The sequence below is a fragment of the Hylaeus anthracinus genome, unplaced genomic scaffold (genome assembly GCF_026225885.1).
Source record: "Hylaeus anthracinus isolate JK02 unplaced genomic scaffold, UHH_iyHylAnth1.0_haploid 4, whole genome shotgun sequence".
Lineage (NCBI taxonomy): Eukaryota > Metazoa > Arthropoda > Insecta > Hymenoptera > Colletidae > Hylaeus > Hylaeus anthracinus.
Genome location: NW_026535289.1, coordinates 2,653,520 through 2,678,601, shown reverse-complemented (window position 1 = coordinate 2,678,601; position 25,082 = coordinate 2,653,520). Strand labels below are relative to the sequence as shown.

General features: G+C 33.9%; 1 protein-coding gene across 4 annotated transcripts in view; it reads left to right on the top strand.

Moving 5' to 3' along the window:
* The window catches only part of LOC128894515 (BAI1-associated protein 3), a 187,712-nt gene that overhangs the window by 124,452 nt on the left and 38,178 nt on the right, over positions 1–25,082 (top strand). For all 4 annotated transcript variants that reach the window (XM_054156293.1, XM_054156296.1, XM_054156294.1 and 1 more), the window contains one exon: positions 22,353–22,518. In XM_054156293.1, coding sequence (XP_054012268.1) covers positions 22,353–22,518 — 166 coding nt within the window. The remainder of the gene's footprint in view (positions 1–22,352; positions 22,519–25,082) is intronic.

Below are 25,082 nucleotides of genomic sequence, written 5' to 3'. Positions count from 1 at the left end.
GAAAAGCTTGGACAAGAAGACGACGACTTACAGCGCACGTATTCTATGTGCAATTGCCCATTTTGTGTCTTTGGAGGAAAAGGGTTTAAAGGTTTAATGGTACTTCAAAATTAAATAAGTAATTTAGGCATTATTCATTACCGTATGTATGCAATGCTACAATTGTATGTTAAGGAGTCTTCTGTTGCAATATTATGTTCTTTAACATGGATATAGAACATTTATGTAGATAGAATAATGAATTTAACCCTTTGCACTCCTATGTCGCGTGTCACTCGACATCAGTCTTTGTTGACATTCTATCATGTCCAAGTCAATAGATGTCGCGCAAACGTTATCGTTAAAGTAAATTTCAAATAAAACACTTAAAAGCGTTGGGAGCTGCTGGTAACGAAATTGAAATATAATTCGGATTGCAAAGGGTTAAGGACATACAATATAAAAAGTTATTTAATCAATTAAATGAGTTCAATTTTAACAAGTTTATGTAGTAGAGCAATGTGTGATGTTTACATGACATCAAGGAACAACAGAAAACTATTTGTAGTACATAAAAATGGAAATTTAATAGAAAATGCAGTTATATGTAATTATGCATGTATATGCAAAATGTGTTATTGTATCTAGTGTAACTTATAAAATGAACATAAATAAGTTATTCAATAATTTAGAAACGATAGTCACAGCCAAACAATTTATTTCGCTATAAAAATTAATAATAGTGCGATAAATTGATAAAATATGGCTCCTACCACTTTCTCGTTTTTTAAATGTTTAATTTTATTCAATAATTCTTAAAGCATGTTTGTTATTTCTATTTCTTATTAATATAAGTAAATTTTATTTTATAATTATTATTCTCCATAATTGAGTAATTTCTACGTTGAATTGAGAAGGGGAGTAATGTTTATCAGGACGATCCTTTCTCGTATATACGCTTTCATGTCGACGTGGGCGAAGAACTATACTTCTGCCAAGGCCCTTACCCTTGCTCCATTACCTCCATTAAATCGACCACAGTCTTGTTTCCACTCCCTGGCAAGTGGCGAACATCGATCAAGCTGTGCATACTCGGCCAAGAAACTCTATTGTGTTCCTAGCGCCATCGTTGAGCTTGTTCTGTCGGGTGTCGGGTCATTGGACGCGTCGAACCTCCATCAGCAAAGAAAGAGAAAAGTTCTGTTCGTTGCACTTCGGGGGTAGATTTTCGATTAGTTCTCTCGCGTACGTCGAATGATCGAATCGAGACGAGAGTAAATACGGAAGCATGGTTCACTGCGTATCACAGTACAGTAAATGTTCCAAAAGCTGGTTCAAATTCAAGTACTCGATTCATTAGTATTCTGAAATCGAATGTAATTAATCGTTGAGAAAAGTAATGCATTATTTATGTATATAAAATGTTGTGGATCGGGATAGGTATATGATGTTGTTCAATGAATGAACATTACTTCTTGTTTATGTATTATAAGTATTATTAGAATATATTATAAGGTTAAGAATATATATCACAAAACATTATTCAACTGCGTTCTATTACATCTCCTCGTTCTCTCGGACGCCACGTATTCGCCTGTCTATTGTTTATTCGCACATCGCGCCACACGTGTGGTATTATTTCCATCGGTAATGGAAAGTCCTACATAAAATAATGTAAGTATTATAATTTTATTCTTCTATTATACTGAAATATCTGTGTATGATTTAGAAATAGTAAAAAGTGGAAGCAACCTAGTGAATAGAAGTTTTTTAATTATGAAAAGAAATAATTTGATTTAGTAAAATAACGTTCTATGTGAGATAAGTAAAATTAAACAACCTAATATATATATATATATATAATACCTAATATATATATATAGATAGCACAGAATAATTAATAACAATAACAATCTGATAGAGCTCATTTTTAATATACTTAATTATGCTTCGATGTAATTTTCATTTGTTTCTGACTTCATTAACAAGAAACTTACTGTGGCAGGCAAAAGTAAAGAAAAATTATATTACAAGTATCACCTCTGGTCAATTAATTAAACTTTCTCGAGTTTAAAGATTAAAGGCTAAGAAAATACAAGAATTACATTCAAGAAATGTTATTGCATTAAAAACGTGAAAACTGAATGTTAGGTATAATAATAAGATACACTAGAACAATATATAAATATTTTACATAGTTTTGTTGGAACATTTCTTTTTGAAACTTTATACTTTATTTATTATAACAAAATATTTGCTTCGTAAATTCGACATGATTTTCGGGCACCGTAGAGGAAACTTCAATCTTTTCAAGATTTCGTTCAGAGCTCCAAGAAGAAACTTGGAATCGAATTTGTTGGAATTTCAGGGGGACTTTTACATCAAGTAACCATAATACACCTCGATGTACTGGAATAATGTAATTGCATTTTGGAGTACTGTAGTTTATAGACGTGCTCTGAGGGTTAATGTTAAACATTGTAGTTTTAAATTTGTATAATAAAATTTGAATTTACTTCGTTTACCAGTAAATTTACTTCGTGATACAATAATATTTAACAATGGCGACAGTTAAACTGATAGTTATAGGTTTTCATATAGTGATTACACAGAAGTTCATAAATGTTCGATATGAATATTAACAATCACTATCCAAGTTATTTTCCGAGTCCAATTTATTTTGTATGATATTTACATTATTCTAGTTGTGACGTGGGACGAGATTCCTGTGTCACAGCTTAAATAAATAATTTTATATAGATTTTACTTGCCTATCGACAAAGTCAGGTCTTTGTCGCTTCAGTCCCGTACGGGCTCTGACTCATGTGTAAATTAATGAATTTCTCTTTCGTGATATAAGGATGGATGATTAGGATGCGAGCGGATTCAACGGTGAATTTAAATTAAATATTGAAAGCTATTTTATGTATTTTAATAATCAATGTTTAGACCTTGAAATTTACATATTTATAATAGATCACACTCTTTCATTCCTCCAATTGATTCATACAAAAATGAACATAAATTGCATAAAAGAAAATAGTGAAAATATATATATATATATTATATCGTTTCTAAGATATCAACTAGGGTTACTCCGGAAATGAATTATATCATTTATTTATATCCCAGTTATGAACAACAGTCATTTTATATGATAAAGAAATACAATAAAAATTGTCGGAATAATATTATATAAAAGATCAATGGAAATACCACCCGAGAACATCAATTAGGGATTCCCCGGAAATGAAATATCATTTATTGATATTCTGAGTGGTTACAACAAAATACATTTATAAATATTGCGTTAAAGGAAGACAACTCACCACTTAGAATCTCTTACAAATGAATCGAGAAATACGCTGCTCTCGATTATGTCCGTTGTTCGAATCGTCCTGTGGTTGAAGGAAAGCACACACACACGTTTTACGGTTATAGTTAACGCTAAATTATATTTACAAAAAAAATAAAGATTTAATATTAAAGTATTTAAATAAAAGAAATTAATAAAAGAAATCGAATAAAACGAGTTGTTTTACGAGAAACTAGAGTCTTTGCCTACCACTCACTTTGTATAAAATACTACTAAGTACTCGGTATACAACTATGCTCGAATTTTAGCTCGCTTGGACTAATCTCGCGCTTCGTGCGACTGTACGATGAGAAGTGAGTTCGGCTTGTGCTTTGCTTAACCACGAAACCTCTGTCGAACGTTCTAGAAGGATTCAAGACAAAGGATCTAGAAACACGTGATCGAAGGAACGTTTTTAAAAAAAGTTCTCGATCTTCCTTGACTCGGTACGCGCGCAAATTCGGTGTTTATGGGTCATACTACGTCTCGCGTACATACTATTATATTTACATATTTACATATTTATACATTTATTCGCGGTGCGGCGCTGCCAGCAGGGTGAGAGTGGCGTGACGACGTTGATTTCAAGGAAGGAATCTGTATCTTTGTTCAAAAATGAATTTAATAAGCTACCGTCAAAGGCTAGGATTGTGTTCGGTTAGAACGAATTCGGGATGGTAAACATTCTCGAACACATTCCTGCCAACGAAATCAAGACAATGTCGGCACGTAACATAGTTAAATGAACAAAAATTCCAATAATTTTATGATCACGTTAAAAAATTGTTCATAACGTACAACAAGTATAACAGTATAAAGTACAACATACTTTTATTCATGTAAGAATCCTATATCCTCATTTGTAAGGATACGAGTTTTCATAAACATCCGCAGTGTAGCGATAACGTTTATCAACGACACTTTGAAACTTCTTCCAAGGATCACCGATGATGAATCGCACCCAAACCTTTCACTTTTTCCGTGCGATCCGCTTTTTCACCCCACTCCTCGTCCTCGATAATATTAATGCCGTCAGTTCTTCGGAAAATAACCGATCAACCGCTGGATTCATGCTTGCCGATCACTGAATAAAGAATTCGCTTCCCAATATGTCGATTTCACGTTATAGTCACGGTGCCCATTGAAATTCGATCAGTGACACAGAGGGGCGGTAAAAGCAGGACATCGTTATTATCGTTTCCCTCTGTTATTCTTTATCGTTCCGAACTCCCGACCTCTTCGAGCACAGCCACGCACGAACTGACGGTATTTCCAATCGGCTTTAATAAAACAATCAAGAGAGATTGTTCCGTCGACTCTACGTTCGATGCAGCTTTTTCTGTCTGTTAATTAACCGTGGTTGAATGTTTCTTTCGGATGTTGCGAAAAAATTGTGACGTGTCGGTTGGAACGTTATCAAAGGGTTATCCTCTTTGGGGAAATAAAGAATTATATGTTAAAAATTTATTCGAAAGAGGAAAAAGGAAAGGGAGTGAGTAGCTCCAACCATCTTTTTTGTTTCTGATATACTGCATGAAACAAGGAACATACAGATAAATAAAACTGTACTAAGATAATTGAGGGATTTGCATTTAAGTAATTAAGAGCAAACAAATAATACAACATTTTTAAACTTAAGAAGATTTAAGAAGGCTCAGATTTCGATATAGAAAAGAACTTTGATTCATATGGACAAGTGAAATTAATCTTCAACATAGGTCTCATATTTTTCACAATAATCTACAATATTCTAAATTTATTAACCGAATAGAAAATTTATACCTCACGAGTGCCTCAATAATAAAATTAACCGCTCATTTTAATAAACTAACGCTACAGAGAACGTACAGAAAATAATAAAACTGTTCTGTAATTTGTATTGAACTTACATCAACCTCGAGTAACATTTGCTATAATATGACATACTGAACAGACAAATTTAAAAATTAATATTTCAAATCTACAAAAATAATTCAAAAACAATTCAAAAACATGACTTTTTCTTCGAAGCTTCGATGTTGAAGAAAATCTATTTCAGGAATCCCCGAATTTTAGTAAGTCTTAGTGTGATTTAGTAATGCTTAGTGTGGGAAAATTTTATTTCACGCTTATAATTAATTTATTATTGTATTTATTTGTACAAACCAAATAAAACAAACATATATAGGAAATATGTATCGTCTAAGCACACGAGTTAGGACCCAACAGTGCGTCTATGAATCCACGTAGTTCAATAAGCAAATTTTAACGAATAGAATGCCAATTAGCTTCCATTACGAATACTCTCACGGCTAATGAAAGCATACCGTTCTGTGCGGTTAATTTGACACATTCCTGGAAGTTGCTCCCTTACCAAGGTCCACCTTTGTTCACTTGATAAATTACACGGTCCATAGTATTTGTGGAACGACGAAGAAAAATAGTGTTCTCTTCAATTTCGACCCCCACAAAGGTGAACATGGCGGTACAGTGAACTCGATAACACAGACAAGATTGAACGGGTATTCTTCTTTGAAACTTCAAAAGAATCGATGTTTGTTATGCTGTCTTAAAGTTTCAGGTCTTAAAAACATGCTTACAAAGTTTTAGATTAAAATTCGTGGACTTGGCATAGTTATAGGAAAGGTATCCAAGTGTAGGTATACAGCCAGCGTGAGTTACTTGCTGGAAAGTTTAATAAACAAATAAATGTGTCAATTTTTCGGTAAGCTTATTCGCTTTTAATCAAATACGTGACGTGGTTAAACTAATTACACAATTCCAATCGTGAACTTTATTTAGATTATTAAAACTTTCCTTACATCACGCAACTACTTTATCATGTTATACCGTGCAATTTTTAAACACTCAAGAAAATCATAAGCATAAATGATCGAATTGTACAATATCATTAGACACTAATTGACAATTGTAGTATATAGGGGTGGCCATGTAAGTGTGACAGGTCGTAACTCCGTTATTAGTGCATTTAGAGAAATAAGTTAAAGGGAAAAGATGTATAGTTTAAAGAGTACAATATTTACGGAACCATATCTTTTGTATAAGTTCAGTGGTGCATGTGCTTTCAATAGTTGTATTCTTTTTCCAATTGGAAAGCATATTTCTTGTCCATAGATTTGATCCTTTAGTTATTCTACGCAAAAAAATTACGCTAAAGTGGTAAAAAACTCATTAGTTCACGAAATATTTTAAACAATTGTCTGTAATAAAAAGGACTCTCTAAATGCACTGACAACGGAGCTATGACTTATCACACTTACTCGAACCAACCTGTATATAGTTTCTATCGAGTAAACGCATTACCTGATGATTTACCTTTAAGTTTGTCATCTAAATGTTAGCCTGCTCATGATATTGCAGTAGCGTTTGTTAGACGGCAGTGAATCGAAACGGGGGATAGAGAAAAGCTCGGAAATTCGAGTGAACTCGAGAGAGGGGCTAGTAAACGGTGTCCAATTTACACGGGGATCATTCAATTTCCACGGGCCAGTAATTGGTTAACAGAAGGACTCCGGAGTGCTGCATTTCATCGGCTTGCCTTACGGCCCATTACCCCTCGCGTTTACTCGTGCGCCACGAGGGATGAAGCGTAATATCGTGAGCAGTCGGGGCGTGGAAGCAACAGGGTGGCCACGCTCACGAATTCTACGCTTTAATCTTAACCCTCCTCGTGGCGTCACTAATTGCAAGAATATATTACCCCCAAATTTTAAGTGCCTCCGACGTAGCACTTCCGTATTAAAAAAATATCAGGTCTATAAGATATTGTCCATAAAAAAATCAACAAACATCGTTTCTTATAGTATTCTGCTTTGTTTCACATTATTTACGTGGTAAATATAATTTACTTCCGAGTGCCAACGTACGACAAAGATTTGCTCAGAAGCTATCTTTAAATAACTATTTATGTATACGAAGTAGTTGAAATTCACTTAATTTTCAGGATCGTATCTGTAAAAGTTTAAAAACCATTGGTTTAGAGAAATCGAGTGCATTTGGAGAGCGTTTAGAGGAATTCACTTACAACACGAAGGTGTTCTTGAAACTCAACTACCTGAAAGTTTTATGAAACGGATCCCGTTTCGGCGCGAACGAAATTAAAACGACACAAAACACGAAGTACGTAACTCATAGCGGAAGGAGTTTTCAAACTAGTTGAAACGGTGAGAATTTTCAGCAAACTTGATAAACCGAAGGCGAGTCATTCTTCGACGTGAACGAAATTGAGGTAGATCTAGAGACGCGGTAGCGTCTCAGCGCCAAATACATGAAAAATTATCCGTCACCGCGTATATAAGGCGTTGGAGCTACCACGTATCTTTTACAAGAGAAATGGTTCATTCCAACCTCACCTGATATTTCTTTCATGTATATCTCAACACGCCTGCAATATTTTCTAAATTTAAAGGCATTTTTCTTATGTAAACCGCATATAAGCTTTCGAACAAAACCAAAATCAATGAAATCGGTCCACGTACAACTGACATATCGTAATATCATGTCATGAATTTGTCAGAAACGGTATTTTTCGCATGATTTTCCCGTCGTCAACCCTTAGCCAATAGGAGCTAAGCAAAAGCCGAATATCGTTCGGAATCATTCGGTTCGGCATGGCTTGTCGGCCATCGAGCGTTGAGAGTCGAAACAGATGTCATCATTCATCACCTGCCAAGTGTCAAAAGTTTTTACACTATTGCATTATTAATTATATTGATATCAGCAAAATGTTTTCAATTTAGACTTTTTATGTAGGGTTTAATAACAAATTGCAGGCAGTGTTGTAAAATGTAGATCAATTTTGATTACAAGGTAAGTTGTCAATATCTGAATTGCCAGATACCTTTATTCATACAGAAAACTGTTTTTAATATAGATCCATACCACCAAAGTGTTTTGAATTTAGACTTTTTATGCAGAGCTTATACAAATGAAGGAAACCACAGGCTTGGAGGTTATTCGTTAACAAATTGCAGCAACTGTTGTAAAATGTTTATCTATTTTCATTACAAGGTAAGTTGTCAAAATATAAATTGTCAGGTACCTTACAGAATAGATACATACCACTAGTGTTTTTAATTTAGACTTTTTATGTAGAGCTTATAGAACTGGAGTAATTTTCTCATTTCATCATTAACATTCAAATTTTTTGCAACAAGAAAAAAAATTGCAGGTATATATAATTATTTATCAATTGAACGAATAAGTGTTTATAATTAACAAATTATATGAAATATATATATTCGCTTTTGTTATCCCTTCTCCCTTTATTTTACTCTATTCAATTAAAGAAACAAATAATAATTTAGACTTCTTATGTAGAGTTTACAGAAATATCAATTTTATTTTTATAAATTTAAAATAGATTCTATATAATAAATTATTTGTAAAAAGAAGTGAGATCCGATAAAAAACTTCAGAAAAGTAAAAAAATTACGCCAAGTACATGAAATAGTGGAGGACTCAAGGAGTTATCATTGAAAAATAGAAGATCCCCATAAAAAACTACAAGAAAATAGAAAAAGATGTGAAATCGAAATAAGCTGCCAGATGATTTGCCTAGATTTCCGCGGCCTGGAAGTTAAATGCTTGGCGTGGTTAGGCAAGGCATTCTTAGATTATCAATACCCATACTTTCTCTCTCACAGACTTTCAGATAATTTGTCAATTTAAAACTCTGACAATATTATGAGTACACTTTCATTGTTTTGCGTTTTAAAATAATTCTTATTCATCGACAGCTTGATCTTGCCTGGCCACGCCAAGCATTTGACTTCCAGGCCGCGGAAATCTAGGCAAATCATCTGGCAGCTTATTTCGATTTCACATCTTCTTCTGTTTTCTTGTAGTTTTTTAGGGGGATCTTCTATTTTTTAATGGTAACTCCTTGAGTCCTCCACTTTTTCATGTACTTGACGTAATTTTTTTACTTTTTTGAAGTTTACAATATTACAAAAACAAATTCCACAGTTTATGATTAGAAAGTATGTTGAATTTGTTCAATCATAGTTGGCGAACGAATATGCGAATCTATGGCGTGAATAAGTTTGGATGACTTTCAATTCGATGCTAAAATATCTTGCAAGTTTTGTTTGTTTTTGAAAGTCTTGATCGATTTAAAATTTTTATTATTAATCAGGATTTCATTATTAATCATGTAGGACTTTACATTACCGATAGAAATGATACTACACATGTGGCGCGATATGCGAAAAAACAATAGAACGCAGTACTTAGAACGCAGTTGAATAATGTGTGATATGTATTCTTAACCTTATATCTTTATAATACATTATAATAATAATTATACTACATAAAGAAGGAGTAATGGTCATTCATAGAAAACGTCATATACCTACCCCGATCCATAACAAATCAACATTTTTTTAATTAATCAAGGCCTTTAGTATTAACACAATAAGGACCGCACATATAGAGATTGCGTGTAGAAAATACGAGAAAACTCGTGAGCGGTTCTTAATGTGTTAATCAAGACATTCAAAATTAGTCACGTCTCCCAATATTGATCAAGAATACTGTTTAATGTTTTCATCTGACCTCACAAACTCAAAGCTACTCGTTTCAGTCTTGAGACCCACCACGAATCGTTATGTCAGCTTCATAGTAGATTCGCCAGAAATCATCCTTATGCCTGGCTGTATCATTTCTCAGTCACGTATCATTTGTATCTCGACGCTTCGACGTTCCCCTTTGAACTTTATCGGTACGTCTTACCTCAAAGCGTCCTCGTTTCGCACGTTCCAGGAGCGTATGCTCGGAGTAGCGTCAAAGAAGGTTGCGGAAGTAGGTAGGACACGAACAAGAAGAGGGGAAAATGGCGGCCTTCTAAGTCTCGAGTAAGCGTTTCCCGCATTGAGATTCCATTTTCAAGGGAAAAGGGAACTCTTTGTGTACTAGCTCTGGGTAAATTAAATAAACCAAGAAGACTACGAAGGCAATCTCAGATTTATTCTTGCACGTCACACAGTTACAAAATCTGCCGCCCACATTTTCCTCAAGAAACCAGTTTGTGATGAAAATTGCGAATTAAATTGCTCGTCGTGAAGGGCTTCAAAAAACGTAAGAAAATGGCAAGTGAATATTTTCACTTAAACCAGATTTATAAATGTGTAAATGTAAAGGCACATTAATTTTACTAACACTTTTAGTTACCAAAAATTATTATGAAGCTTGATATCTTAACGCCATTTCCAGGCTCATTGTGTTAAGTCGATAAAAATGTTTCAAATATGACGTCGGTGTACGGAGTTGAAAAATTCAGTTACCAACTTTTAGCAACTGGAACGTAAAACTTTAGGCTGTAACTTTTAATCCTGCTTTTTTTTTAATGAGTATTTTTTTCCCTATATATTTAACGTCGCAGCAACCTTTGGTTATTAAACTCTTTTATGTGGTTATCCTTATTGTTAGATGTTGGTTTAAATATATGCATCTTTGAGTAGCTGGATTATTTCGTATAAGATTTTTTCTGGGCTTCATGCTTCCAAGACAAACTACCCACTAGTTTAATGAGTATTGTTTCAGAAAATTCACTCATATTCCACATATATATCACATTAATTGAAGACTTTTTTTGCACCAGCACGTTTGCAATTATTTTTCATACAATCCATATATTCTATAGATATCCAACATCCCTCATTATTTCATGCATAATCCACACATTCCATGTATATTCCCTATTCATTCTAGACTTCTTTCACGTGCACATTCGCTATTATTTCACGTAGAATCAAAATGATACCAAATGGTAAGATTTCATACTAAAAAAACCAAATGGGGTTCTCTTTAAAACGTAATAAGTTCTGAAACAAAAACCATATCCTTATTAAAAAGAAAGACAGAATTATAGATCACTTTACAATGTAATACACCTTCAATTAAAATTAGAAATAAAATTTTTCAAACTCTATAAAACTTTGAAACGAAGGAATTTCCAACATTTTTGTCAAAGAATTTGGCCACTAAATCGTTTTACAAAATTTCGAAACAGTTCCTAAAACCCCTTTTTAATATCATTCCACATCCATCTTCCATCTTTTTCTTACTAATTGCACCATTTTTCAATCAGAAAGTGATCCTCCAATTCCGTTGCAGAATATAAAGTATTTATATATAAAATATTAGTATTTTGGTCCCCTCATTAGAGTTCGAAGAACCGTTTCACGACTATTTTCATATGGAAAATTCTCGAGTATGAATTGTAGTGCAACGATCGCGCATGGATGGTTTCGCGCTGAACTTTAACGAGCGTTCAGTGCCAAACGGTACACGTGAAAATTGCGCTCAAATGGGAGAATCGTCGGATTTTCCATCGATGCACCACGGTCGTTTATTAATACCGCAACACGACGGAATATACGGTTTTGTCGCTTTGTACAAATTAGCGCAGCAGGCCGTACTTAATAAGGTGAACGTGGCGTGTTCCTGCACTGCGATATCGAGAACTTGGCCTGTTTAGCGAGGCCACGTTTCTTTCTCCTCTTTTTTTCCATTTCCCAGACCCGGCTTATTCGATCCGTCGTGGTTCCGACTCCCCTCGTTTTTCTTGCGAGCCTCGACCATTTCCCACCCTGGACTTTCCTTCTTCGTGTTCCGTTCCAGTCAGTCCAAGCACATCATGTCGTTTGCTTTGTTGGGTTACCTTTAACTTCTCGAACTTCGATTGTTCGATTCGCTCTGTCCCGCAGGAGATAAAAGTAGTTTCCGTTTCTTGGACTCCGGTGTGGTTTCAAGTTAAAAAAAAAACAATTGTGTACTCTCGCCATGTTATTGTGTTAAGGGTAACCAACAGAATCGAAATTGAAATTTGTTAGTTTAGTCTGTGTATTGTTCTTATGGACGCTACTGTCTGTGGCAGGCTACGAATGATGAACTGTTGAAGAAACTGTATGACCTTTACGAGATTATGATTTTATTAACAGATTGACGACCGGAAGGTATTTTACATTTCTAAATACCGAGTACTGACGAAAATAATAAAATTCTGAAACTGAACATCGCGAATTTGTATCGTTAGGGCGAAGATAAAAATTACAACATGTGGTTTGAAGTATCAATGTTGTAAACATGTAGTGTATAAAATAAAAAGATCTTCATAATTTAGAATAGAAAGCAGGGATAGAATTTGAACTGACATAAATTCGCGTCAGCGGTCGCGAATGTGTTAATATTACAATAGATCAAATTTAGAAATAGAATCACAGTTTATTCATTAAACTGCAATGTAGGGGTCATTTATCAATACTAGAACAAAGCGGGTCTGCACAAACTTCGTCATATCAATCCACTAGTAGACTTCGTTGAACCTCGTTTGGTCTAAAAGAATTTTAGAAGTTTGACAGACCACTACAGAAAACTTTAACAAATACCGCTAAAATTTACCAAATATTTTGTAAAACTCATAAAAACTACGATAAATCTGAGACACAAAGACTACAAACAACCTCAAATATACAGACTACATTCAATGCTGTAATAGACGTTACTGTATTTCATTAGGCTTCAATAAAGATCACTGAGCTTTCCACAGCTCCGTCAATTTTTAAGATACAGATAGATACCCTCAGGGGCTGTAGCTATGTTTGAATGTAGCTACAGTACGGGTTTAGCGATCCCGAGGTACCCGAACTATAGGGGGCCCAGCGGGCCCCAACAAATATACACATGAATTTAAGAGATACTGTGAATGGTGTTAAAACTATGGAGCAACGATATTTATGTCTATACTGAACAAGAAAATGTAAGAATGACAGAAAAGCAATTGTAATTAGAGACACGCAGACTGTTACAAACATTGTCTAAGATTGCTAAATTATGAATAATTCTGTAAAACACTGAAACACTCTCATTAACTTGATTAACAGTCCTAAAATACAACAAACATAATTAAATGACTTTACCTTACGAAACATAATACAAAAGTCTGAATGACTTCGATAAGTTCTATTAAATCCTACATTGCAGCAGACTTGGCTAAACCTCGGTATACTATTATACGAAAAATATCACCAGATTTTCGAAGCTCTAACAATCTTTGGAGTCAAGCTAGTGTCAATGGAACTTACAATCAACTTACAGTCAACTCTACTGAACTTGGCCAAACTACAAAAGATAGTACAAACTAGAAAGAAAATCCAGGATACTTCAATATGAACTTCAACTGGAAACTTCAATGAACAACGTTAGAATGAAACGAATTTCCTTGAACCTAGCCCAACTGTAACTGACTCAAGTAAAAAGAACGCCATGGGAATTCGATTTCCAACTCTCTTGAACGTCGATGTGGCGGAACAAACTTCACTGGATTCCGTTAGACCTCGACAAACTTCACCGACCATCATTGAACCTTAAGAAACTTCTCTGAACATCGCTAGACAACGCGAAATTTCGCTGCACTTTACCACAGTACTGTGGTTGCTTGAATTCCACGAAGCTGAGAAGAATTTATAATTGTTACGTGATGTGCCAAATCCCATGGAATCAGAATCTCACAGGTCACGGAATTAAATTTTGTAGCTCCGCGAAGTCTCATCAAGCATCGGTTGGTTCGATTTTGTGTTTCGACGAAGTTAAGTGTTTTTTTTTTTGTTTTTATAGTTTTATCATTCTTCACTGTTCTACTCTGGATGGTAAAATTTTTCTTCTTCCGAATTCGTCTTTCAATCTTTTAGAGTTACGTTTAAAAATATTAAATTTACGAAAGTAAATCGATTACACAAAATGAAATTAGATAAAACGTTTAATTCAATGCATACATATTAAATTAATATGAGCCTAAAACAAAACTCTCTAATATTTCCTACCAAGCAGTTATTCCAATTGTTGATACGTAGCTATTACCAACATTCTCACAAATGGAGAGATGGTGTGTCAGTCAAAGTGCTGAAACAGTACTTCTATCTACTTATTCTATGTGAATTTCATAATAACATTGTCCCTTCTCCACTTGACAGTGGACTGTAGTAGTTCTGTTTTACACAGCAGAAAAAAATTAAATCGATTCTGCTACGTGTGAAATCGTCATCTGGATTTTCTACGTAACCTTTAGTTACTGTACATCTACATATGTCTTGTCGTCAAAAGGTAGAATGACATTATTATACCACGAATTGTTTCAATTTTCCAAGGTAAACTCACATTAAACTCTGATCTTGATTGATGTGTAAAATAGCGAGGTTATTTATACATATTCAATCTGTACTTTACAATTGATTCGAATACTTGTGTCAAATTATTTTTTATTGTTTATTTCTCTCATTTTTTTTGTATGCTATGCACTGTGGCCTTGTACATGGAAGGTAAACGTTATTAAAGGTAATAATGTGTTAAAGTGGCGAGGTGGAGCTGAAGTGTTGCTTTCGAGCTTAACCTTAAATTATACTTATATAGAATATACATTAAAAGTAAATAAAAAAGATACATTAACGCATAAATATAACAATTAGAATGGAAAGAATAACATCTATAAAATATACAAAATAATGAACAGTAGAATTTCACTATAAAAAATGAGATTTCTGAAAATTTTACTTTCTGAAAGGAATCGTAAAGAATTCACGGTTTAATGAAGTTGAAAGTACTTCTAACCTAAATTGATAAGTATAGACTTTTCCTATGCGTGAGAATTGCGATAATGGTTGTTTCCGTTGCTATTTTTAATCTCTTATAAATATATGATTATACTTTTTGCGCGAACCTGTCAGAAGCATTTTAGTTCCAACGTTTCTTATATAAAATACCTACTTAACGCCAAGTTGTATCGCTGGAGGCGGGAGTGGATAACGCGATAAATCCAAATACGAGTATAATAAATCTAGACCAAGGAACAATAAATTCAACCTTCTACCGCAACATCGACGCTTAAGGTGGTGTGTTACTTGAATAACGTATTACTACGTCAGATGGTGTCAACTCGCATCGCGATGTGCAACGTTTCACCAATAATCACGACCTTAAGAAAGTATTTACGATTTTAAAAAGGTCCTGTTACCTAGCGAAACTGTTCACCTCTCGCCAATCTTGAATTATTGTTTTGAACGTCAAGCACGTACCACGTAACAATTGTTCACCCTTTAACCACTTATTAAACATTGTGAAATTTGTTCGTCTTAAGTCGATATAGATCGCTATTAAAATATTTCATATATCAAATTTTGTATATATATAAATATATATAAATCCAAAATATCAATTTTATTTAGTTTATTTTGTCAGCAATTTCTACGAGTAATGGAGCGTTAGAATTGTAATTATGGTTTTCAGAAAAATGTCAAATATTGAAGACGTTTCTTGACATTAACAGTTAGGGTAGCATAACAAATTTAATATACAATAATTTCATATGTATCATATGTTGACAGTTTCAAAGATAACCAGTTCATCTAACAATTTTAATACAAATAATAAATTACTTTATACAAGTAGTTTATACTACAAATAGTATTTTTATTTTGAAACATGTCATGCTTCATATAGGACTTCATGATCATTCTTTTCACAAATTTCAATCCATAATCAGAAATTGGTTGATTTATATTTAGACGAACTTGTGTATTAGAAATAAATATCATTGAAACTATTACAATATGTATACATATTAACATTTTTTATTTTAATTGGGTACATGTATTAGATCTTAAATTAGTGTGGGCACGCAAAGAATATTATTTAATTCAAACAAAATTGAACAAATTTCGAATAATGAATAAAAAAGAAATAACTGTTCGTCTCTTATTCCTACAGTAAGCATAAAAATTCGAACCAAAAATTTGAATTGAATTAATAAATATTCATCGTCTATAATCAGAATAAAATTCTACCCATCTCCGCTATTTCGGACGATTTTCTCGATGTTCTATTGGTTGGCACAACTTTATCATTGTCACGTTTGCGACTCTGTTTCAATGAAGTAAGAAAGTAGCCATCAATATTCCGCGTTTCCTATGAGACATTTTGCACCGTTTCCATCGGTTCTCTCGGTCCATTCGCTTGGATCGTTGGCCATCGTCGCGACTAATTTCCCGACGCTCACGGAATTAACCCATTCCACCCCCGCGATTCTTCACGGTCGCCCCGAGAATTTTGTCTCTGGAGGTAGACGTTTCCAAGCCAGGGGATCCTAACGGCCTTACATTCGGATCGGAGCTGCTCTAGCGGCTTCGAAAGACTTCTTCAGGGGTCTGCAAAGTACAGTACTTCAGCTCTTTCACATAAGTTGCTCCTGAAGCGTGACACGAACTTGTCCCTTTCTTCTTATATCTTGGCTTGCGACCCATTACCTGTTACTATCCACAAAATTAACGTAGCTGTATATTTAGTCTTATTTCGAAACGTGGTATCTCCTTTTTTTAATAATAGGAGAATTAAATGGCAGTAAGACGTGAAAGTGCAACAGATACGTTGTTCGTAAAGTTCGAATGTTATATTGTGTTATCAAAATAATGACATGTGTTTAGTATATATATGATAACAAAATGTTAACGGTCTATGGCTTTAATTAAATATATAAACGTGTATTTCATTTCACTGTATCATAAAATAAATATTTTATTGGATGCTAATATACGAAATAAACATGTCGAAAAGGATAATGTTTAATCAAATCACACGAGAATGAACAAAATTATGGAATTAAAAGAGCAAATCTGTCTTTAATTTCCAATCGATTTCTATAAAATACACTCTAACAGTTGCATCGAGTTCATATAAAATCACATAATATTGATTGAATGGAAATTAAAATTTGAACTACATATTTAATTGTAGATCATATTTGTTATCTATTATTCAAATAAATTTTCTTCTATCTCTAATTACATATTACGAGAGATATACTCGATGAAAATATTAAAGAAGGTGTCGACGTGTTGCAAGAATGTGACGAAAGAATGGCAAATGTCTTTATCGATGGAAGTAATGACTTCGTTTTATGGAACGTGAATGTTCACAGCGTGTATTCATGATCTTACTCGATAAGTCAGACTCGGAAATAAGTGAAGGATGAAATTAGGTCGTAAAGCCCCCGTGTAATATCCCGTCGAAGAGTTGGTTCAATGTATGCGTGTGTAACTTTATGTTACTCTGCGTAATTTATCTTGTTAGGGATTCAGTACCTATGTTTAAGAAATACTTAACCATAAGATAACATTTCCGGAGTTTAATCCCTCAGGCCATGTAGGAGTTTCTACTCGAGCTGAAATTTTATCATATTTCAATGACGTGAATTCATAGTAATGATGGCAGAAAAATGATCCTATCTGTTTTAAATATTGCTATATTTCAAGTTCTTGTTAATAAAACTATAGAAAGAACAGAGAATACGTGAATCATCAAATAATAAATATAATCGTCTATTTTACTTAAATAATGTTCTATACAAAAATTGAGTCTATATCATTTCGTAATAATATTTATTGCAACAGATTATTTGCTGCAGATATTGATACATTAGGAAATATATTATAAAGTGAACGTTTTTTCTGTTCTCAATTTTTAAAATAATATAATTAATACGATTTCATTGGTATATAATATTATTTAATGATATAACATTTGCCTGTACTATATTTAAAACTATCTTACATTTGGAAATAAGAGGAAACATAAACATGTTATTTACTTAACATTATTTTTTCGATAAATTTAAACACTTTTATCTTTTACCAATCGTTATTATCGTAGGTAACGTATTGAGAGGGTTAGAAATTTAATAAACTTTGTTATTTATCGCTTGTAAAGGCCTGAAGTATGTCAAACATACTTTTTTTAAGTAACTGGTAACTCCAATTACATATTAATCAACAATCTCTTTTCTGTACTTGCGTCCTGGTTCATTTTAATCCGCAAAAGTGGACTCGGTTCAGAAGAAGCGGCTATTTCACCCCCAAGGGGGTGAAATGCCATGCCATGCACGCGAACGAAATAGTATTTCCGGCGATGTCGACGAGAAACCTTGCCACGACGACTTCCAGTCTGATTAATCGAATTGTCAGATGCCGATTTTGATGAAACATCGCACAGATTGATATTTAATTTGCCCTAACTAAGAAACTACACCTTATGTCAAAGCCACCCAGTTTGATCGCGACTATGTAATTATTAAATTTCGAATAATACTTAAAATCTAACAGCAGAGACGCGTCTACAAAGCATAATAAAAAAGTGACTATTTTACAGCCTTAATTTAGGTATTATTTGCATATGTTTGAATCTTCAGATTTAAACTCTTCTTTAGAATATTAATGGCAATGGAAATTAATGAACAAAACCCATGGCCATTGAATCAAGGATAGTACTCGGTAACCATTGTTATACAGTAATACGGTTTAAATGAGTGTATTTACATTTTCAAGAATATTTTATGAAAAATAGATTGGCAATCCAAGTAGTACTGTCTGGGGTTCCATTAAGACTAGCTGATATAATAATGAATTTAGAAAAGCCTCATCCAATTCTATTTTCTTATATTTTTGAGCAAAATACTAGAAGAATAAATTCTCATTTACGTCTTCACCCAAATTATCAAGAGTCAGCTGATGTTCTTTAAAGAAACATTAAATTATCGTTCAAGACCATGGCCTCTACTCTCTGAATAATTCCTAAAATTAACCCCATCGCTATTAACAACGCCCGCGTCCCAGAATCACCATCAGTTTCATTTTCGTATCGATAACATTTGAGTCGAGCGTTCGGAGGTTCGAACATGGCGTCGGTTCTTTTAGATTTAAATTAGATCCGACGCCTGGCCCAGGAGACGGCGCGCGATCCAAGGATCCTTCAGCCGCGTCAAAGACACGCCCGCTTAGCGCGCTTTCATCTGCATATTTTTCATTTTGCAATTTTCCTTTCTCGCGCCCCCTCTTCCATCCCCACGACCCCTGCAGTTCCTTCGCGCGGCTCTCTGGCTGGCGTTATTCGCACGAAAGGAGGCGTTATTGTTCACGAGCAGGCTGTTCTTTCTGTCCTTTCGCTCACCGGAGCGCATCGGGGATTATTGCGTTCAACGCTTGCTCCTGCACCGAAGACAGAAAAAAGTACTCGTATTCCGCCCTTGGACGGAATTATTCGCGAGCATCTGCAAAGCAAATTTATGTCCTAGGAGATATCCGCTTGACAGACCGTTGCTGACGATGGAATCGTGTTTTCAGGGGGTCGTGTTTAGGAGTGTAAAATTGTTGCATGCGATGTTGGGAGTAACGAGGAAAAGTTTGGGAAAAAGTGTAGAGCTTTGAAACAAATGGCATCCTTGAGTCGAGGCTGTTGATAATTCAGGACCTGGTTGAAGAGATTCTTTCTTGGGATTGCAATGTTTATGTCCTAAGGATAGGTGGCTTTCTTATTTCTTATTCCATTCTTGAACACAATTATTCACGAGCATCTGCAAAGCAAATTTACGGTCTAGGAAATCGTTATAAACCTGAATAACTCCCTTTGCAGACAATTAGATCATGTTTAGGAGTATAAAGTTGATGTGTACGATGGTGGGAGTAACAGGGAGAATAGTTTGAATAGAGTGCAGGATTTCGTGACAAACTGCAATCTCATGTGAAGGATTTCGATAATCCAGGACCAGGTTGGTGATATTCTCTTTGAACGTTACAATATTGAAGTCCTAGAACTTCCTGCTTGTCTTTTATCCTACATGGTTCATGAAATAATGTATTTATTATTTCTGATGAAAACATTTGTCCTTAGAAACACGGAGAATGAAATTACGTGTACAAAGTAAGAATAAAGAGTAAAACATAGATTTTATTCAATTCAGGGTTTTCAGAAAACTAAAGTTGTGTAAAGAAAACCACGGAATATGTGGTTCGACACGTTTAATGAAATACTTGGAACGTTGGTCTGAAGTTTGGAGATTAAGTAGATTAGACTACCATTTATGTGTACAGTTTAGTTAGAGCCTGTAAGCTGATACGCTCGAATGGCTGTAGATGGTATACCTCGAATTTAACAGAATCCTTAATAGTGACCTCACGTCCTAGCACGCGGTGTTACGGTAGCAATGAAAGCAAAGGATTAGATTATCGTTTAGGACTACAATCTAACTAGCGAATGGTACTTGATACTATTTAAATGAAGAAAGACTGTAAAAGATATAGATCGACAAATTTAATAGAATTTCATAGCCGTTTCAGACCTGACGAATACAATTCAGAACATAACATAACAAAATTACCAACACTATCGTTTAGGGCGAATGTCGTTATTTATGCATATGAAGAAAGACCAGTTTCCCTCGGAAACTACACAATTAGGTTTTTTTTCCATACTAATTTTAGTGCAAGTTAATCCTAAAAATTAAATAACATTAGTACGAGAAAAACAAATAATTCAGGTCTGAAAGGATTAAATAATCACCTGAACATGAAGGAATGATTACATCACAAGATAAAACTAGAAGATTATTTATGATTATATCTAAGGTTAACAAAAACAGCGTCACAGCGTGCCCATGAATTTTATTTAATATTTTGTGCTTTAAATATGTATATTATTTGGCAAAAGGACTTTAGTATAGTTAGAACACTTGGAGAATACAGATTATACGAGGATGAAACAGTACTGGAATATGTCCAAGAACTGTGCTAGTAATACAATTTCCTGGAACGCGTTATTTTTCAGGAATATCCGTAGGGAATTTTCACGCCTCGATCAACTAATTACTTGGGGAATTAAGGCCGCACAAGTTACTTTATTGTTGCACCGTGACAAAGCAATCCTGAACAAAACTAACTGGAATTTATGGTTGAATACGTTATGCGACCAAATAGGAAGCTTCACCATATTTCATGATAACCCTAATTTATTTTCTACAAATACTGTAATAAACATAATCTAAAAGGCATAGTTTATTTAATAATAACTTTTTTAGTTCTTAATCTTGGGCACTCTGCGGTATACAAACTTTATACGTGCAATATATACACTAAATAAAAACATAACATAAATCATTTATAGTAATAGATGTTTGTTCATGTTCCCTAAGGATAAGAGAAAGGAAGTAGAATAAAAACGTAAAAAATTATAAATTTAACAGAAATTATCCAAAATTGAAAGAAGCAATATACACAGCAATATATACAGTATGTATATGTTATCTACAAATATTAATAATATATATATATTGATAAGGATCGCTCAACTTTCAAATCAATCAGAAAGATGTACTATTTATTTAGATCAATTTGAAGAAAATCGAAAACAATCACATAACAATAATTTTCATGACATGATTTGCACATTTTTAAATATTTTTCTTCCTACTTTTCTATTTACACTGAAGATCAATACTTTCAGCATGTTTAGGATCAATTTACTACTAACTCGTTAAGTAAAACATAATATTTGCACTTTACCTTGTATTTAAAAGATTGTTAGATTAAAGAAATTTATCAAGAGATGATATTAAATTACCTCATTTAACTTTGTCGAGCTTCGCCGTGTCGTTTTCGTCCGCGGAGCTGAGTGTATTAATTATAGAAGAGGGGAAAAAAAAGTGGAAAAACAAGAAACTCCTCGCGACTGATCGATATTACCGCAGCGTTGCAAAAAGTGCGTGTGCGATAATTAGACGCGCATGTTGCCTTGGACAAAACTATCATCGATTGTTGGCAATTTAGTTTGTTCGTTTCTTGTCGCAGGACTATGGACACGTGACTCGCGATACTTTCTATCTAGAATATTCAAGTGACCTAATGATCTAAACTTTCTTTCATTAAAATCCATTTTCAGTATTCATCGTATTTCATTATTTATTATTTAGTCATTCAATGTTAAAGCAGGAATGTATAGTATTTGTATTCCAATAATGGATGACGAATGAAAGGGCTGTATTGCTATTCGTTTTCAACTTTTATTTCGTTGAACAGTAGCTTTCATTCGTTCGATGTAAAATATGATATCATTTTGTAAATCAGATTGTAATTTATATTGGACTATCGAGAAAGAATATTTATCTTGAGCAATAACTATCAAAATATCATTTCTTTTTCAGGGTTCAAGAGACAGATGGCTCCTTCTTCGAGAGTTTCACAGCATTGTCCTGGAAACAGGAGAATCGAAGGCTCGTAGTACTTCAGGAAGTGGAAGCCAGGGCAAAGGAGCCACCCCCGTCCAGAGACAGCAGTTTGGCGTCTTCGCAGTATCGCTTCAATAAAAAGGTGCGCTTATTATATATAATTATTGAAAATTTACAATCCACTCGATTTATCTTGATTATTTACTTACTTAACGTCTTTATTACACAATTAGGTAAGGGAAAATATAAAGACATGTTAAGTTACGTCGATAAATGTTCAAACGAGGCAAGGTTTAACTGAAATCTTCTTCTTAAGACTAACTATCATAATTTTTAATTCTTTAAATATCAAAGAAATTAGAGTCAAGTTATTTCGAGGATTAACTAATCGAATTTTCATTAATTAAAATTAGTTTTTTAAATGCAGATGTTTATGCAAATTAATATTTGTATACATATATTTTTTTATATATTTCATATTCATATACATTTTTCCATTTTCCTATTCGCCATAAGTGCATAAACATCCGCAGTCTAGTTTTGTATACATATATAACTCGTCATGCATAATTTGAATATGTAGGTACGTGGCAATTTCTCATATCGGAACCATCATATCCAATCTCCCTTTGCATCGAATAACTTTTCTAAGAATAATTTTTTCATATGTTTGTCTCCTTACGAAATATTCAACTTCACCACGTTAAGCAGAACATCCATTACATCCAGGAAAGGATATACTAAAAAAAAGAGCATTAAATAATTTTTAATATTATAAATCGACCATGTTGAACCAAACAAAACTGTATTTCACAAAGAACGAAACAAAATTGAAAGCTCTACCCTTTGCTCCGTTTTCAAATAATGGGATGATCGTGTTCACGTTCCACTCGACGATGAATACAGTAATTTCTATCCGCGAGTAATCTTTTAGCGAAACGTTCGAAAAGTCGAAAGCAAAATTGCAGACCTGAGAGAATATCAAAGAGTAATTCCAGTTCGCGTTTTCAACCCACGCCGCATTTACGTTCTGGTAATTCGGAAAGTTTGCTACACGAAACGTACCGCCGTAAGTTTCCGGTTTTTACTGGCCACGCGGCAAACTCCACGCTTGGCCTGCTAAATGCAAAAGGCTCGCAACCGTCTGCTGTCATTTAAAGCGAGATACGACCGTTAAGTAGTCTCGGTTTATGCTACACAAGTTATTCCTTCATAAGAAGCAGAAACCGTGGAAGTTTTTGAAACGTTTATGGCACATGGGCGAGAAATTGCTATTTTTGAGGAATACGATATTTCGAGTCTTTTCACAAAGAATGGCCTTTAGTTTCGACCTGAATGGCTGACGTGCCATAAACGCAGAGTTTCCAAAGAAAACGAGCAAGTGGACCACACAAGCCTTGATCCCATCTGGAAGAAATTTCTCCATTATGCATTGAAAAACATCAAGGAATTGTTTTTTTCTTTTTTGTTTATTTAATTACAAGCTACCATACAAATTTCTAGTTTTAAGGTTATAATAAAATTCACGCAGTATTGAGGATTAATCATCGTTCAAGGGGCCTTTATGTCAACTTTTGAAGCTTGTTTGGAAATAGCTGTCTGTCGGTTTTACCTAACACGAGATCATTCATCAATATTAACGTCAAATTGCCCACGAGTATGCGGTTCTGTTCGCGCATCATCAGGCTTTGCCATCTATCATTTACGCAAACGTTATCCCATCATAGATTGCATGTATTTTGCTAGTTATATTCAGCTTGAAATATTATGTGTATGACTCGATCAGGCTAGCGTACGTCAGATTATGCTTCAATCGAAACGAAAGACAGCCACTGTAATGATGCTGTCAGTTCTGCGTTCATTTATACGCCAATACTAGCAATTCGTAATTTCCTGTCTGACAATGAGTTTCAAAGTTTCTTAAAAACTCAATGAAACGTAGAAAATCGATCGTCCCTCTAGTTCCTTATCTAACACTCTTAGAAGAACTGCCTACTTTGGAAGCAAGAAAGAGTCAATAATATATGTGTGTTATTACATATTTTTGAAAATTCAAATTAAAAAATTAAAGTGACTATAATGTATTTACCATAGTCTGTCATTATATAATTTAAAATTTAACGGACAATTTTCACCTTGAATAATAGCTAAAAGATCGAAACACAATAACGTTTAAATTTCCATGATTACCATTTATGTTGTAAAATAACAAATGGAATTGTTCAGTACGTTATCGATTTATAATTTCTTAAAAACATCTTATAAACAAGGCTCAGAATCATGGATTAAATGTATTTTTCTTTCATTCTGTGCGGTGCTCTTTGTTGCTAAATATGAAAATACTCGACTATACACAACAACAATATCATTTCATTTGTTTGTTGAAAATCATCGAGTCAATTATCAAACACAAAAATAGAAATGAAATTAGCGCCATAATATATACATATTTTAATGTTAAGAATACTATACTATATTTAAATTAATACCGTTTAAGTGATAACTTATTAATTGATAAATAAATGTAGAGACGTTAATTTAATATTTATTTAAAGGCATAGTGGTGGCAACAGTTCCCTGTATATAATAATTATAATAGTGAAGTTTAGGAAAACGAAATACGATCTGACTGTGGTTGTCTGTTCAGCACAGCCCTATTCTACTGCGTCTGACCGTTCCAGCGTGCATTCTACTTACACTGGCGAT